This window comes from Acanthopagrus latus, chromosome 19 (assembly GCF_904848185.1).
Source record: "Acanthopagrus latus isolate v.2019 chromosome 19, fAcaLat1.1, whole genome shotgun sequence".
NCBI lineage: Eukaryota > Metazoa > Chordata > Actinopteri > Spariformes > Sparidae > Acanthopagrus > Acanthopagrus latus.
Window position 1 is genome coordinate 2,846,574 of NC_051057.1, and position 18,524 is coordinate 2,865,097.

Sequence of the window (18,524 nt, forward strand, 5' to 3'; positions counted from 1 at the left end):
CAGAGCCTGTGCATCTCCTCTAAAGGACAATGGTGTGACAGTGGGAGAGCAGATTAGAGACTGAGAGCTTTGCTGGAAGGCAGTGCCCCTGCTGTAGAGGTTATGCACACTGGACTGGATTACTGCAACTCTGGAGATTTACTGTGAGGGCAAGTGTAGATGGGGAAAAGTTGAAACAAATGCCATTAGTGCTCTCATATCACTAATTGTTACAGTGGTCAGCCTGTTTGGAAGAAGTGAAACAGGAAAGCATTTATGCGAAGTGCTCTAGGAAGATGTTAATGAGAAGCAGCTAAAATGTGTTTCTTTATAAAATTGGAGAAGTCTCTAGGGAATCACATTAAGTAAGATCCAGGTTTCACTCTCTGAGAGTGTTTAATAATGAATGGATCTCAGTGTTTGCTGGTCTTAATACTCTGCGCTGGAAATGTTAAAATGATGGCTGTTGAAGCAGGGAAAGAAAGTGAGAGGAGGGTGGATGAGAGAGGCGACAGGGGGAGGGGGTGCTATGTGTGGAAGGGGTGGGGGATGGATTTGTTTGCTATGTTACCTAATCCAGGCAGCATCACACACCAACACCATCTGTCACCATTCACATTTGAAGTCAGCTGCCTGCACCGGACTGCTGGGTACTGCCGGGTACTGGCTATTACAGGAGGGGGTTAGGAGCCCTCCCTCAGCCTGTGGTCTGCACAGATCGCACGGGGTCTGTGTTACAAGCCGCAGCGGAGGTGGAGGGGTGGGACCTGTGATTTGCCGAGCAGCATCAGCAGCACTCTGATGGTTCAGTGCGCGCGGTGAGGAGCAGGGAGGGTGCAGAGGAGGGAGAGACCGACAGAAACACAGTGATGCGGTGACACATGGCTGACTGTACCGCCTGCACGCTCTGACTGCGGCTCCCACTTTTCATTCATCGGGGAACAGCAGAGGCTGGACACTGGGATGCTGAGAGATGCTGCTGGGAGTCTGAAGGCTGCTGCAACCGCCGAGCAGGATCAAGCACAGACAAACAAGCCCTGAGAAGACCGAGGACCATACACTGCTGATTGGACAGCCTGCTGACCATATTGCCTCTTTCGTAAGCCCAATTCTGGCTCCACCTGTCATCACCTGCAGTGTTTTATGAATTGTAGCTGGGGCTGCCTTTTACTGCAAGTGCGGCAACAAATGTACTGTATTTCCAATGAACTGCATTTCACTGTTCTTACTTTACCCTCACATTTTGTTTTAGGCTATATGCAACCAATACACATTAAGGAGGAACAGAAAATTCAGCATGCTTGAGATAGCTTTTAAATGCTTTGCATATTTTTACATTTCATACAGCTTATTAACTGTTGTTGGGGCCTATGTGGACAGCTCAGCCTACTCAAGGTGACATTCATTTGCTAAAGTTTGAACCATCAGGTGTTGAACTTAATGCTCAGTCATGGCCAACAGCCTCAGCTCTTCTACATGTATTTTTGTCATTAATTTAAAAGTTTAATATGAGCAAACTTTATTTCTTTGCAGATTTCTGATTGGCAATGAAATCTGAATAGTGAAATGACCAAACTAAATCAGAAATGATTTATTGTTTGAATGACAGTAACAGAAACCTGTACTCATATCTATTTGTGGGTTCACTGTGCTTCATCTCATAAAGACATGAAGAGCCTTTGAAACAATAAAGATAAATGAGAAATGTAAAACGTACATTTTTGTCAGTGGCAGCCTAAAACTAGATTATTATGTTATACTGTCTAAAAAATGAAATTAGGCTGTATACTATTTAGTCACTTTTGCTGATTTATGATTATTTTATTCTATAGCAAGGTTGTCTTTTTTTTTCTTAATGTGTATGAAATCCATTCAAACATTTTGTCTAGGAGGAATTAGCCTTGATATACATTTGCCAAATAACTGCGAGAGACTAAACACAAAAAAACACATTGATTAATGACCATACTCCATTCTCATGTTATTCGTTTGTATCTCTCTGGTACGATTTTCATTCAAACGTTGCAATTTCGTAAACGTGCTTGCTTATTTTCCTTTCTAATGGCCGTGCAGTGTGCCTTAGGGTTTTTTATCCCTGCCGAGCCGCCGTAGCGATGGGAGATAACGTGTCCAAGCGACTGAAGCTGATCTCGGCTACAGAGGCAGAGATGGAGGAGCGATCCTTTCCAAACCCCTACCCTGACTGGGACCAGGGAGTCCTCACCTCAAACTCCGGAGCAGACGTAGATTACAACGAGCCGTTTGATGCCGAAGGGAAGGTGAGCTCTTTTGCTTTCCTAACATTTTTTTTTTTTTAAATAACATCCACTGACATGAGCTAACGTTAGCTTAACTTGCACCTCTGTCGTAGTAGCTAAGACCAGTTATGTCGTAACGTCACATTATGTGCAGTGATATATTTGGGTTTGTCAGTGAGTGACAGTATAAGGAAACTGTGACAAGTGGGCCAGACTGAGCTTTAACTTACAGCAACGTCCATGCTATATGTAATTCAGGACAACTCGTGAAAAAAGATGTTGTCTTGTTAAAGTTGATGAACGTTACTGCGTAGCATTTCTGAACCCAAATGCAACAAGCTAAATGGCAATTGGTAGCACTTATACCAGCAGGCATGTTATGTTGAAGGCGTCATTGTTGAGTAATAGGCCTGCCATTTGTCTCATTACAGTGAACTGAGTAGTACGCCTGCCATTTGTCTCATTACAGTGAACTAAATAGAGGCACTCACAGACACCAGCGTTCCACAAACTGCATTATAAACCACGACCAGTAGACATGTGTACCGTCCCTTGTTGGTTCCCTTAAAGACACTTAACGGTTCAGTATGTAAGAATTGTCCAGTTGTCAAATACATGCACCAGACAAATAGAGGTTAGCACATAACCAGAGTCACCACTAACTGCGCACTTGGCAGGGGGGGAGGTGTTGGTGTGGTTACCTGTCGGACTGTCACCCTACAGAGTAAGACTCGCCGCATTATCGCCACAGCAGCGGTTCATCAATTCGCCAATCACAAAGGTAAAACGCTTTGTAATTCATACAGAAAGCCAGGGTTTCTGGCGCCCTACGACAGATGTTGAAAACGGGCAGAGAAGATGTAGCTGTCCTCTGATATACCTCTTTGTTCAGGTTTTCTCTGTGCAAAACATACCTGATGCTTGTTTGGGCTCATGTTGGAGTAAACGTGTAAAACCCTCGTCGCTGTATCAAAGTATCTGGTTGTTGGGGAAGACGTTGTAAACAGGAAAAGAGAGAGCTGCTCTTCCTGTGAATGTTTTTTTTTTTTTTCCTAATAAACCTTTATAAAAACTCTTATCCATCTATTCTCCCTGTTTGAGTAAGCGTCCATCACATAGAGGAACTATGGAACTCTTTTAAACAAAAAAGGCAAAATGAATTGCGAGACTTGAACTCACATCCATTGAGGGGAAAAATAGCAGTTTGATAATGGCTCCATTAGGCCAATCAGGTCACGCAGGTGATTGACGGTATAGCTTATTTCACTCCTCATTGCCACATTTTTGACAATAAATATTGTCAATTTTGAATTTTGACAAATGTCACTTCCTTGATTATTTAATTTGACAGTCAGTTCTTGACTACATGCAGATGTTGATGCAACTACTAGGCTACTTCAGTATCACTGACTGAAATGTTGAGACTGCAATAATTGGAAGTTTCATTTTGTTAAATGTGAGGACAGTGCCAATGTGGAGGCTTTTTGTTGACATGGGAAATGATGATTGTTTATATTTATTTTTATTTAATTTATTATAATTTTTTGGAACAAACAGAGAAGAAAATAAATCTGTCTTCCAATTCAGTGCATCTGATAGTTATTAGAAATATCAGTATCGGTACACGGTATCGGCAATAACACAGATGAAAATACTTGTACTCGTACTCTGTTTGAAAAAAATGGTACTGGTGCAACCCTAATAGTTACAGTTACCCCTTTACTGTTGTTTGGTCATGTAACGTTGCTTTGTTGGACATTTCTCTGTGTTTAGTTGAGTGAGGGACCTGTGTAGATACCAGTCTATCTGATCAGAACGCCCTCAATACGTGCAGCTGGCTTATCAATTCACACCGGTTCGGTTCACCAATGCTGCGCCGCTGGTACTGGGCAGATCAGCGACTGAGTGAAATTTCACCCCTTGCTGCCTCTGAGACATTCACAGAGGAGGAGGCGGAGAATAGGTGCAGGATTCCCGCATTCTAACGGCAGTGTGAATGGGGGTAGTTAGTTAGCATGCTAACTTCAACAGATTTCTCTGTAATATTAGAACACACCTCAGTATCACCATAATAAGTAGGGGTGGTTATTGTCAAGGACTTCATAATATGATACGCATCACAATATAAACATTGTGATACAATGCATGTCGGAGCTATTTTGTTGTTTGTTATTGATAATGTTTGATTAGTATAGTTTTATTTTGATTCAATTTGTGATATTATTATTATTATTATTATTATTATTATTATTATTTCTTATCATTTGTAGTAATTTGAGGTAAATATAATTGTGTTGCTTTGCCAATTTAGGTTTTTGTTTTCTTTGTAATTTGGGTAGCACCGGGCACTGGAAATTATATAGGGATGAATGCAGGTGGAGGACCAGAATGCACCTGGGTGGGCTCTTAGTTTTTTACCAGCACAAGAGAGGCATGCGAGAAACAGGATTTGCTTGTTATATTGTTTTTGCTTGCTTGTTTTTGGAAAGAATAAATCATCACAAAAGAAGCCAAGAACTTTGAATGGGCAGAATGACTTTTGCCTGCGTAGGATTCACCTCTTTGATTTTGATAAGTTTTAGTTAAATTGATTTTTGGACAAACGGCCACTACAATGCATATTGTGAATATATTGCAATATTCCACGTAGTTAACTGAAAGCATAAAAACAGAGCTATATTATATTGATAATTCAGCAGACAAATTGATTCAAAACAGTATAATCCAAAATGTCCCTTTTTCATTGTATTTATGTTGAAAACAAGGAAATAAAGTGCACAGTGAACTCACTGCAGATTGTGTGGGGCTAGTAACTGAAATGTATACAAGAGCATATATGCACAAGTATTGTAGCATACCAGCTAGCTGCACTGCAATGGTCATGTTTGATGCGTTGTCAGTGACTATGGCAGGGTCCTTGCTTATTATGTCCCATTCCTCCAATGCACGATTCAACAGCTTGCATGTTAATCCCAGCATGGCTCCTATGCATTGCTCTCGTCTGCAAAACACGAGAAATCAGCTTCCAGTCCTCATTTCAACACAACCACTTGTACTGTGACACCTACAGGAGCGGAGGTTGTAGTTCACAACCTGTTTAAAACATGATTTTTTTTTCTCCTTCAAAATATCGACACAAAAGGACTGCAGGTGGGGCTTTATGCTTTCAGCTTTGTGTTTCATTTATAGTTTTTCTCTTATTCTCCTCCCTGCTGTTTCTAAACATACCATTGTTATGCAAAACAGTACAATTATTCTTTTGAAACAATCCTGTCTGTCACTGCTTCTTTGTTCTTTTCCTTTACCATTGATCCCTTCTTCCATGGATGACTTGAGCAGTGACTCAGTGGAGAGAACAGACAGGCTTGGTAATAATCCTCCCTGTTTGAGGAGAGAGGGTGGACACTGGTTGGCTGTTTGGGTTTTTGCTTATACAACTGTTATGAGTGGACTAGGAAATAAAATGATTTTCTGACTGATAAGAAACTGATTTAAAACAGAATGCATAAAACATGGTAGTAGGTAGATGGTAGATGGCAGTGTTTCTGCGGGATATAGAGTATTTTAGTCCAATTATTGATCATTGACTTAAATTGCTAGAAATACTTTTAAAAAAAATGTATGACAGCCAGGTACGCTGGAAGTCAGTCACAGTTGGGGACGCTGGGAGCCCAGTCATAACAGCATCAAAGTAAATAGTGTGCCGCATGAATCTTTTTTTTTTTTTAATATAAATTGGAATTGCCAGGATGAATTAAAACAAATACTTATTAACGATTAGCAAGAGAAATTCCTCAGACTTCCTTGTAAAATGTGTGAAATAAAGAATCAGTGTTGTAGGGATGCGCGATTTTGCCCAGAAATAACAGCTTGTTATTTCAATGTATAAAAGGCTTTTAAGATGAGGGCTCTCTGGCGTAACACACTCTTGGGTAACAATGCTGGGGTTTTTGGAGTGTAAACTTCCCCATAGTGTTTGTAGTTTATGATAGAGCAGAGAAAATCACTGATTTAGCCATTCCTTACACTTTTGCTTGTTTTTCACTTCAGCTGCAGAAATCCACAACTTCACAGTCCTGCTGTGACTTGTTGTGATTGCTAAACTATGATTGTTCAAGCAATATTTTGGGGAATGGTTTAGTGGATGGGTAGGATTGGATAGGATGCTGACAGCAAATGAAATAATGGTAATTATTTGTTGATATCAAGGAACACCAAACATTTATCAGATGCACAAATGTATTCATCACTTCTGTCAATAATTGTTAGCTGCAGGCGTCAGTTTACCTTATACCCTGTCATGCCTTGAGTAAAATGGTGACTGTAAATGCCGAATGGTACTAGCTTGGGAAAATCGAGTCTCTGCATGAATGGTTTTCTCTCGCAGCAGCAGAGATTGGCTTGAAATGAGAAACCTGTTCTTTAAACCGATCCCGTTAATTTCTCAGGCCAGTGTAGAGGAGTAAATGGGCCTTGACTGCCAACAAATAGCTCTTGTGTATTTCGTGCAGTTGCAGACTCCTGTGTGGGTTTGAAGAGATGGCTACTGAGAGACACTCAGAGACAATCTCTCTCTCTGTTTTGATTCAGTGAGCTCTCCACCTCCTCATTCCATACAGTTTTCACTGTAGAGTGAATATGAAAGGAGCCTGTAGAGAATTAATTAAGTCTTTATCCAGGATCAAACCAGGCATTGAAGCATGGTCTGACCTACACTGAAAAATCTGTAAAGGGTAAATAGAGCCTTGAGCTTTTTGCAATATAACCTGATTAACACAGCCTGTTTCCTTAATGAATCCTAATAATGAAGATTCTGGGTCACAACCTACTGATTGATATAAATTATTAGACATTCCACCACTACTTTCTATTTTCATGCTGATGCATGCTCACACCATATCTACTTGACCTTGCCCCTTATCCAGTGTAGTGTTACCAGAATCACCTCACATATCCATTGTGTCCCAATTGGTTATACAAGAGAATAAAACATTGGTAAATGATCCATGTGTGGAATAAATTTGGTGTCACTTTCCCTTTTCAGTGTTGCACTCTGTAGAAAGTCCCTGTGCACTTGCAGTGCTATTTATTATGATTATGATGATGATGATGATGATGATGATGATGATGATGATGATGATGATGATGATGATGATGATTATTATTATTATTATTATTATTATTATTATTATTATTATTATTACTATTAGTAGTAGTAGTAGTAGTCCTGTTATCACAGGACCTCTGTGGTTGGTGATATATGGTAGGTAATGTGCAGTAGATTTTTTACTTTACAAATTATGGAGATTGCAGATTTGCACAAGATTAAGATCCTAGATGTCCTCTGCAATTATTACGAATTACTGGTCCCCTGGCGAGATTGATACATTTCCATCTTTTCAGTGTCTGGGTTCAATGCCTCTTTCAACTCCACTGGAGCTGGTTTGAGATCAGATTTTGATTCCTGTTTTAATTCTATTTTTAGAATTAAATTTCACAAATTTCCAGAGCCCAGTTTGTCACACTGGCATCTGCATCATTGGTCAAAATTGGTTATTTTATTATTGTTGTTATTTGGAGCTATCGTTGAGGACTAAGAAATCAGGTGAGGCTAGAGATGGGATAATGAAAGGTTTTGTTTCAGATCGCAATAAAAAAAAACAAAAAAACCCCAAAAACACTTGCAGTTAGTTGATGGTGAATTTTAATTACCAGAATAATTGTGAATCGAGTAAAAGTGAATATCCTCACATGAATGACTCGAGAGAGCTGTCTAGCTCACTGACATACAGTGGCAGTAAAGCAGTAGTGTTGGTTTCCTGAATTTTTGGTTTTAATTTTAACTTTAATTCTTAAGTCTAACCTTGTCTCCATGGGTAAAGGCTCATCTTGCACATTGCATCTGCCACATAAACTAGTTAGATCAGATGTGTGTAAATAATGTGCATTCATCACTGAAAAAAACAACATGGAGATGAGGTTACCACCATGTATTTTTCCTTTATTTGTGAAGGAATATCTTTCATGATTCATTTTCCCTTTTTTAATATTTTTTGATGGTTATAAAAAATAAAATATAAATGTGTCATCTGTGAGCAATAAGAATATTTGTTTCCTAACAAAATTTCAGGTTAAAGTTACCCCAGTGAGGCTTAGTGCATTCTTAAACATTTTAAGTTTCATGATATTGGAAAATGTTGGAATCTTATTTATTTTGAACAACATGAATATGTCATAAAATTGTCAAATTGTTCCATGCCTATTTGAGATGCTGTTTGGGGTTTACAAATTAGCTCTCTATCTCTCTACTACAGGTGAGTGCAGCTTTCCAGAAGAAGGTCCAGAATAAGATTAAAGATCTCCTCCAGCAGATAGAGGAGGGCCTGAAAACAGCTGACCCCCATGATTTTTCTACCTACACCGGCTGGGCAGGTCTGTCTCCAGGACATTGAAACTATGAAGACATACCAATTACATGTGTCAGATTCACCCTATGACTGATCCCAGATCTACTGTCTGCACTATAGGTATTGCCTTGCTGCACCTCCAGCTGCACCGGGTGTCCCATGAGGCCTCTCACCTGCAGAGGGCACTGGACTATGTGAAGAGGACCATGAGGATCCTGAATGGTCGTAAAGTGACATTTCTTTGTGGTGACGCAGGGCCGCTTGCAGTGGGTGCAGTGGTCCACCACAAGCTGAACAACACTGCTGACAGCAAAGACTGTCTATCCAGGTAAGTGTCTGGGACTGTGAGTGTTTGCATTGATGCATTTCGTAACAAGGGTGATTGGAGAACAAGCAAGGGCTGTGTTCGTCTAACACACACTCATTCATTACAGGGGAAGACAATGTGTGCCTCTGCTTTGGGTATGCAGGTGTCCTGGCCACCAGAACAGAGTCAGGTTAACCATGTTGGGAACTGATGGTAGGGCATGTGTGGGAATTAGAAATGAATAATTATTCATGATAATTATTTAAATTCAATCAGTGAAAATTAATACAGTTATGATTAAATCATTAAAACGGGGCAACATGCTGGAATCAGAGACCAATAACCAGCCAAAATGATTTTAAATACTTATAAAATATTTACACTTAAAGGAACAGTGAAGGAAATTAATCCGAGCACTGACCATCACAACCAGTCACAAACATAGGCACAGATTTGTTTAGAGTTTGGTCTCCCACAATCCTTCCATCTTAATGCTATTTCTCGTTAGGCTTGTAAAAGACAAAAATTGATTAGTTTCCGTTTTTTGGCATTTATGTGTCAATCTTTGGGGTATATATAGAAGACACAGTTCAGCGTTCATAGGAACAGCAACATCTGTCACTTTAGAAATCAGGTCAAGGACTTCTCTCCAGTATATTTGGAGCTCTTGACACTCCCACATACAGTGAAATAAGGTGCCAGTTCCATTGCTACATTTTAATAGAATTGTCAGGAATCTTGGAGGTTGAAATGGTGCAGTTTGACAAGTGTAATGTATGTCCTTAACAACCATTCATATTGTAGCAATCTGCATCAAGTGTTTCTGGTTTGAGTTTGAGCCTAAATGCACCCCTTCTCCCACTCCTCAACCATGAGTTTTCTTTTAAAACTGTTAGGAGCATGTTATATAATGACACAACTGTCTCCTTCCAAGTAAATGATTTACTGATACTATTTAATGTTGCACAGTAGCTTTGATGTATGAATATTATTTACTTTTAGGTATTTCAAAAAAAAAAAAAAAAAAAAAATTCTGGGGAGATTTGATTATTTCTCCAATAGCTGAGTGCAGTCTCATCTCTGGGAATAGAGGACTCTGCCAAGAAAATATCCAGTTGTTGCTCCGTCAGGTCGTTGCCTCTTGCGCTGTGGGTGATCTGCGCTCTCTCCATCGTGTGTCCCATCCTCGGCAGTGGCAGCAGGCAACAGGTTGTTTAACATCCTCATCAAAGTAGCGATCTTTGTATCTGGGATCCAAAAACGTAGCAATGCAGAACATGGAATCATACTCGATTTGATCGAAGCGTTTATTTACAGCCTCTAATAATGTGGTCTTTGCTGTTTTAACACCGTGGTCTGTGTCAGCCTGCTTGCTCAGAAGACGTCTCAGGGCTGTCACAGAGGGGATGACGTTGGCAGCTGATGACTCTGATGAGCTAACTTCTCTTGTCAATTGCTCAAACGGGGAGAGGAGTGTTGTAAAGTTTTCAATTGATTGCCACTGGTGCACACTGAGAGTGGCGGGGAGGTCGTAGTCTGCGGCATATGTAGCAAGTGTGCACTTTTGTTCCAACAAGCTCTCCATCATGTAAAAGGTACTGTACCAACGAGTGGAATCATCTTGCTGTAGCCTTTTTGGTTTCATCCCCAACTGGATCTGCACAGCCTGAAGACACGAATAGGCGAGGGGCGAGTGTTTAAAGTGGCCGACTATTTTTCGGCAAATAGCCGCAACATCTGTAATGCTGCCCTGGTTAATAACGGGGCTGACATCTGAACTCCATGTATCGGTAGAAAAACTGATTGCAGTGATGTCACGGGCCAGTAGCTCATGAATGTGTGTGGCCACAATGTTGTGGATTTCGGGGAGACAGACCTCGGCAAAGTGACGTCGGCTGGGCAGGGTGTAGCGTGGCTCCATAAACTTCATCAGACTCCGAAACCCCACGTCCTCTACTACAGAGAAAGGCTGGTCATCTAAAGCAATGAACTCCATCACCTTGCTGGTTATTTATTTTGCTTTGGTGCTGTCTGTAGGCAGCTGTTTGGTTCTCTCAAAGGCCGTGTCAATTAATGTCTTACCGGTGGCTTTTGGCGCTTTCTTGGCGGCTTCATTTTTCCTTTTCTGGTCAGCTTGCACGTAATCCCTGTACACTGCCTCGTGCCTGTTTTTCAAATGTCCAATGAGATTTGTGGTGTTACATGACTTTTTTACAGTTCCCCCTCTTGAGATACCAACGGAACATGTATTGCAAACTGCATAACGTGGATCCTTCTCCCAGACTGTAAAGTATTGCCACACGACCGCCATCTTCTTTGCGTGGGCGCCCTCTTCTGTCTCAGCAGTTACGTCGCCAAAAAAAAAGAAAACAGAATGGTATCTCCTGAGCACAGCATTCACGCGACGCCTAAATCAACATATTATCATTGGTCACTGCCATCGGTGAATGTCATATTTATTTGCCGATGGCAGTTAACGAGGCAAACAACGGCCGATACCGATGTTCAACCAATGCATCGGTGCATCCCTAATACACTCCATCAGATCGGATCGGATTTTGCATTCTGTGCAGGCTCAGGACTTTTTTTCTGGGCTGTGAGCCGGAAGTAGAAGGGCAGCGGTGGCTTTCCTCCGAAATCACCGCAAGCAAGAGTGCCATTGTGCATCAAGTTTGTCTAATGATCATGTACACCATATATGAAGTGTACATAGATGTAGCTTCGTCTCGCTCTTTGTATGGCATCTTTCTCAAATGCCGAGGCAGCTGGTGATGTAAAGAGGTCAATCGGAGGTGTTTCTGTTACCACGAGTTGAAATGGGTACAGCGCCACCTAGCGTACTGGGGTATGACATGCTTCGGCCAGTAATTCGATTTTCTCACAGGCATGTATACTCGGACAATTGCAGTTGTCTGATTGAGCAGCATTGTAGAACTATGGCTTAATCCGACTAAGCTGTGCATGTAAAAGCACTGAGTGTTTGAAACCCATATCCTGCGTCCCTGGTTTGAAATCAGCATTGCCACAAATGAGAGTAAAATAAGTCATAGTTTGATTCATCAGGGCATGTGCCTCATACCAGTTAGTTATTGTATTTCTAAGAAAAGGGTTATGTGTGTTTTTCTTAAGTTCCTTTGCTCGTGATGGTTAGAGATATATAAATGTAATGGAAGTGTTGTTTTATGTTTCTCTATGTCAATCCAGGCTGGAACCTCTTCTGGGGGAAAATAAAACATCTAGGGCGTTTATTGTTCCATATAAAGCCAGTAAAAACTTTTTCTAAGTGTAGAGAAAAAGGGCGTTGGCAGGGGAAGTGGGATTGACTGAAAGTAATATAGACATTTGGGTAAAATTGACATTTTGATAATATTGATGCGCCCTACCTTTAGAAATAGGCAAAGGGCTGCATTTATCTAACATTTCTATTACTTCTTTTACCAGGGGATCGTAATTGGCTGATGTAATATTTTCAATGTCAGGGGTTGATTTAATTCCTAAATGAGTGAATCAATCTGTTAAAGCAAACTGTATGAATTGTAGGATGCTGTCTTTTGTCTTTGTTTAGTAGTAATAAAGTACTTTGACTGTCATTAGTGTTATTGCCAGAAAATTGTCTGAATGTATTGAAAAAACTCTAGTGATTTAATTGGGGTATTTAGGTTCATCAAAAACAAAACAATTTCATCTGCGAAAAGGGCTAGATGATGCTCTGTCTCTCCTATTGTTATACCAGGCAACCCTGCTGGGTGGATCTACAGAGTTTAAAGGGTTGTGAAATTTAGTTGTTTGTTATGATTTCAGCCTTCGGTTCAGTATACAATAATTTGATCCACCTGAGATATCCTTCCTCAAATCCAAATCGCCTTAAAACCTCAAAGAGATACCCCCATTCAATCCTGTCAAATGTCTTGTCGGAGTTTAATGACAGAATTGCATGCCCTTTAGTATTTTGTTTGAGAAATAACACATTCAGCAGTCTACGTGCGTTATGGAATGCTTGTATGCTCTATAAAAACCCATTTTGATCATTGGTGATCAAATGGGGAATAAGCGTTTCTGTCCTTTAACGCATGGCCCTACATAGGATTTTGGTGTCACATGACATTAAAGACATTAGACAGAATGAAGTTCTTTCTGAAGGGGATTTTCCTGGCTTTAGCAGAAGAGAAATCACTGCAGATCTCAAGGATGGAAGTTTTTTCACAGGATTCATTAAATACATCCAGGAGATGCGGCAGTAGCTTATATATTTCTGTGGGTAAGCCATCAGGCTCAGGCACCTTTCCACTATTCATGCCTTTCAGAGCTTCTATCAATTCTATACAGCTCTTTATAATAGTGTGTAAATCAGTATTAATTTCAGCTGGATCCATTAGAGCCTTTCCCTCTTCAGTTTTGAATCGAATTGATAGCTCTGTCTGTCTATCTTTTTAATCCTCCATGCCTTGAGCTTTCCAGCTTTCTTCCCTTGATCGTAATATGACTGATTTAACCACATCAAGCTGGAGGCGATTTTACTAGTAATCATTTCATTGTACTGACATTTTAATTGTAGTAGTTCCCTCTCCTGTTCTTGATTGACTCTGATTCCTTAACTATTTTCTGTAATGTTCAATTGTGTATATAGGATTTAGACTTATGTTTATTATAGCTTAGTAGCTCACCTCTTATATAAGCTTTGAATGCTTCCCACTTTAATGATGCACTGGTTTTGATCTTGTTGAAAGTAAAGAAATAATCCATTTTCCCCTCAAGGAACTTCACACAATCTTTGAAGCCACCGAGACTGAAAACTAAATCTTTGTGGTGAGGTGACTATATTTGGTACCTGCAGTATGAGGGAGATTGGAGCGTGGTCAGAAAGCAATATACTGTCATACCAACATTTTTTCAATACTCGATAATAGGCACTTGGAAATCAGAAATAATCAATCCTAGAGTATGCTTTGTATGTGTTTGAGAAGCAAGAGTATTCTTTCTTATTAGGGTTAAGGTGTCATCAAATATCTATTAAGTTTAAATCACACATTTTTTTCTTAATTGTTTGTCTGGTTTGAAGTATCAATACCTGTAGAGCGATCTTGTATCATGTCCAGCACACAATTAAAATTACCACCGATTATACACTGACCAAGGTATGATGATAGGATACGGAGAGAAAGACGTCCTGATAAAAAGAGGGTTCGTCAACATTAGGGGCATATACATTTATCAAATTGAATTGAGTAGATACTATGGTGCCATTGAGTATAATATGTCTTTCAGATGGTTCTATGTATTTGTTTTTAACTGAAAAGGAACTGATTTATGAATCAATATAATACCTCTGGCATGAGAAGTAAAGCAAGGTGAATGTATTTTCCCTGTCTTCTTTGGACAGTTGTGTTTCTTGTATGAAAATTATATTGGATTATTTGGTATAATTATTATTTGTTTATTATTATTATTTGTTTCATTCCATTTAGCACCTGTTTTGTCAAATTGTTCAGTCCTCTTTCCAGCTAGGGATCCTTAACTGTGAACCATTAAGAATCAGAATCAGTATTCCGTTATTGTCCCACAAATGGGGAAATGTGTGTGCCACAGCAGCCAAGGAACAGAACATTACAAAAAACAATAACAACAGTAAAAAATAAACAGTATAATTGAAATTAAAAAAAGGTAAGAAATAGAACAAACTCGTATATACATTCAGTGCTCAGGATAATCTCAAACTTAACAGTAATATGTGTTCTTTTGGTTGCTTTAGCATAGTATGACCCTGACTATAAAGAAATATAATTACGTAGCCCAAAGCAAAAAAATCACACACTGTGATTCCAATTCCATTAAGAACTCCTTCATGCACTTTCTAAAATGAAGCACATGTAAAACAAACCCCAGAAAATCATCCTGCTGCTATGTAGAATGCTTGATCCACATTAAGAGGAGCAATATACCCTGAACACCGACACATCCTTTATAGGCTTGCTAAGAAATAAAAGGCTGTGAGCTCAGCTCAATGAAATTTGAAAGAAGAGAGAAAAAAAATGAAATAAAAAAAAAATAATACACTAAATAAAAGAGCAATAAGGAGTTCACTATTATTTAAAAGTGCCTTCATTTGGCCCTTGATGTGTGGAACACCAAATTTTCACGTAGAATTTTCATTTTGGTGATCCACCGGTGGAGTGTGTGAAGATAAAGAGGGAGACAGAGAGAGCAAGTGAAAAGTGCTTGCACTGTCTCCAGCTAAGCCCCATTATTAATCACCTGTATATAGTTCAACATACCTTTTTAGCAAGAAAAAAGACAGAGAAGGCAGAGAAAAGAGTAAATGTGGTGTACTGTAAACGGGGGGTTGGGTATCGGTGACTCTCATGGAGCGGGCTGGATACTGTGAAGATATTTCTCTGCCTCTGGGACAGATCTGAAGACCATATGCTGTCCGTCATGTGTCACCACCAGTTGCACCGGGTACACCATCTCATAGCAGACGTTCAAGGCCGGAACCGGCCCTTCACACCATCAAACGGACGCTGGCCTTGGCGGGTGTAGGAAATGGACTACTTCATAATAATGGTAATTAATCACTGGCGATTAATAACACACTCGTAAATGGGGCACCACCTCCATTGTCTAATTTATTGGAATAGGCCGGAGGAAATTATTCCAAACATCTAACTGCACAAGTTTGGCTTAGACAGGCAGAATCAATTTATTCAGTTTATTGATTTTCAAAATCTATATTCAATCTCACTTTCTGGAGTAGTGATTTCTTTACACAGATCCATCAATTTTCCACATCAAATTAAACTTGCACAGACAAGGACATACGGTTATGTATGTTTATTAACTAGATAATGCAAAGTAAATAAATTGGAATAATAATTAAATAATAAAACAGATGACAACAAATAACAGAACACGTGGAGACTGTGAGGGTGAAATATTGAGATTAGAGGATTACTCGTGTAACGAGCAGTTAGTGTGAAAGTACTCCCATAATATTTCAAACTAATGAAACCCTATATGAAATTCTCTTTGAGCTTATTGTGCGTAATCGAAGCTTCACCAGCTCTGATTTTTGTGTGAATGACTCCAGCTGTGTGCAGTCATTTCAGCCTACTTTGTTTGTAGATGAAGAGGTCCATGGATTTGGGTTCCTCTAATCCTTTCTCAGCCTGTCTGCAGGTTTGCAGCAGCGGTCCAACCGCTGGAGGATGATGTTGCGTCTCGTCTCTGGTGACGGAACTCACAGGCCCAGCAGATGAGGTTTCGCTTGAGTGTGTTGTGGGCGTCCGGCTGTGGCTGGATGGTAATTTCTCTGTTCAGCTGGAGATGTTATCACGGCCTCTTGAGCAGTTCAGCTACTATAGCTGACTAACTAACTATCAGCTACTACAGCTACTATACTGCACCGGCTTCTGAATAATGATCAGTGTCTTACCCATAGTTTCTTCGAGCAGTAGTTCTTCAGCTTCGACTCTGAACTGATTTAATATCTTGTTTGAAAATAACTGGAGGATGAAACGATGGCCGGATGAATCTTCCTTCTTCACTAAATACAAGAATTAGAAAAGGGTAACTTCTTCTGAGTTGGCAACGATACTTTAACAATATATAAAAGAAGACAAATAGAAATAGGTTTTGTTCTCGCTCAAGCTTTCAAAATAAAAGCACTTCAAACCGGAGAAATAACTTTGAAATAGTTCAACAAGTGGTTCAAGTTTGCGGAGATCGCAAGTCTCGGAGCATGTCGCAAAAGTGAAGAAAAGTAAAGGATGGAAATCAAAAGAATAAACGTTTCTAAAGGTTACACGTTTTCAAAAATTTTAAGAGAAGAGTTAAGAGAGTACAAGAGAGAGTGAGGGAGAACAGAATCTGCTGTTTTATTCTTTTAGACTGAAGGCAGAACTGAAGGTGGGCTAACAACAACATCGTAAATTATACTTTGGCTGAAGAGAAGACAGAACACCAGACATTGGTTTCAAGGCATTGTTATCTCTGGAAAGGATTACTGTCACATCAAAGGAGGTTAAACATGATCCAGTGACCACTCATTCCTAATTTACAATCAACAGGGCACTCAATTATCAGCACCCTTTTTGTAGAAAAACAGTTGTTATTCGCTCCAGATGCAGAATTGATGAATCCCTGAGTGTTGGGCATCTATGACCTGGGGAATAAGGTTTAAAGAGAGGGAGAGGTGACAAATGGCTTTCACCGTCATAAAGAGAAAGGGGGGTGCTCTTCCTGTAAAGTCTCCTCTCCTTGCCGGGGCAAAAAGGTGGCAAAAGGGGGGGTCTTCTAGACCCTCTGATGGGGGAGCAGGGTAGTAGGTGAAAGTTGAAGCACATACCCGTACAGGGTCTCCAGTGATGAGGAGACGAGAGGACATGTTCCTATATGTGTCTGTTGATGTACCAGGATAGATGCCGACTCGAGCATTTTCGTACCGCACTTCTTTCAGGTTTCTGAAGCTGCACAGATATCGACCCCGCAGTTTTTTTCAGGGAAGACCAACCAGTCTCAGATAAGAGCATTTGCTCTGCCTTCTTGGTCTTGGATTTTGTTCTAAGCATATCCACCATGCCTTTCAGTTGTCCAACTTTTTGTTGCAGAGCTGTCATATCCTCCTCAGTTTGCATGATTCTTTCCTCAGCCTCTCCCATTCGTTTGGAGTGTGACAATATGTTGTTCTTGATATCGTTTACTGCTTCCATCATGTTGGCACTTTGTGTGCTGATATCTTCTTTTAGTGCACAAATGGCCCCCAGGATGTCGCTGTTTGTAGGCACACCAACTCCAGCTTTGTCTTCAGTAGCATTTGTAGCAGTGCTAGCATCACCTGCTGCTTCTTTAGCATATGTGTATACATGCACAATATATTTGTGGAGGACTTCTCAAGTATAGTCTATGTGTGGGGAAACAGAGTTCTGATCTTTTGAGTTGTATTTGTCAGTCCTGAATGGGAAATGGGAACCATAACCCTACCAGCACTAACACTAACACCAAAGCCTTTGTGTGTGTGTCAGGCTCCTACAGCTGCAGCGCTCAGTGCTGAGTCCAGACTCTGAGATGCCAGACGAGCTGCTTTACGGCCGGGCCGGCTACCTTTACGCCCTACTCTACGTTAACAGAGAGATCGGAGTTAACACGGTGGATGAGGGCACTATTACAAAGGTGAGACACATACACACCTGTGTGCATAATTTCTTTCCTGAACTTCATTTTTTTTAATCTTATATTTGTCATATGCAAATGACATCACAGAGAGCTGTCTGAACACACATCCATAACATTTCTTTTAGCCTGATGTGTAAAGCTGTTGTTAATGTTAATGTTGTTAATACTTGTTAGTATTATCCACATTTTAGATACTTCATCATTGATAGTTTTGGTCTAGTTTTAGTGACCAAACACTAAAGACAGCATTTTCATTAAGGCTCGAAAGTATCGAAAGGAAAATTTAACATTCAGTGCGTTTACATGCACAGCTTAGTCAGATTACAGCCATAGTTTGACTATGCCACTCAATCAGACAACTGCAATTATCCGAGTATACGTGCTGGTGAGAAAATCGGATTATTG

At 40.1% G+C, this 18,524-nt stretch overlaps 1 protein-coding gene across 2 annotated transcripts in view; it reads left to right on the plus strand.

The window, feature by feature from the left end:
* Window positions 1–643: 643 nt before the first annotated feature.
* Window positions 644–18,524, plus strand: part of lancl2 (LanC lantibiotic synthetase component C-like 2 (bacterial)) — a 33,990-nt gene continuing 16,109 nt past the window's right edge. Inside the window, exons 1-5 of one of the 2 annotated variants that reach the window (XM_037079560.1) lie at window positions 644–1,078; window positions 2,053–2,258; window positions 8,552–8,669; window positions 8,765–8,972; window positions 17,969–18,116. In XM_037079560.1, coding sequence (XP_036935455.1) covers window positions 2,094–2,258; window positions 8,552–8,669; window positions 8,765–8,972; window positions 17,969–18,116 — 639 coding nt within the window. In that variant the 5' untranslated portion in view covers window positions 644–1,078; window positions 2,053–2,093. Of the gene's footprint in view, window positions 1,079–2,016; window positions 2,259–8,551; window positions 8,670–8,764; window positions 8,973–17,968; window positions 18,117–18,524 lie in introns of those variants that run through there. The other variant, XM_037079561.1, reaches the window with a different exon arrangement.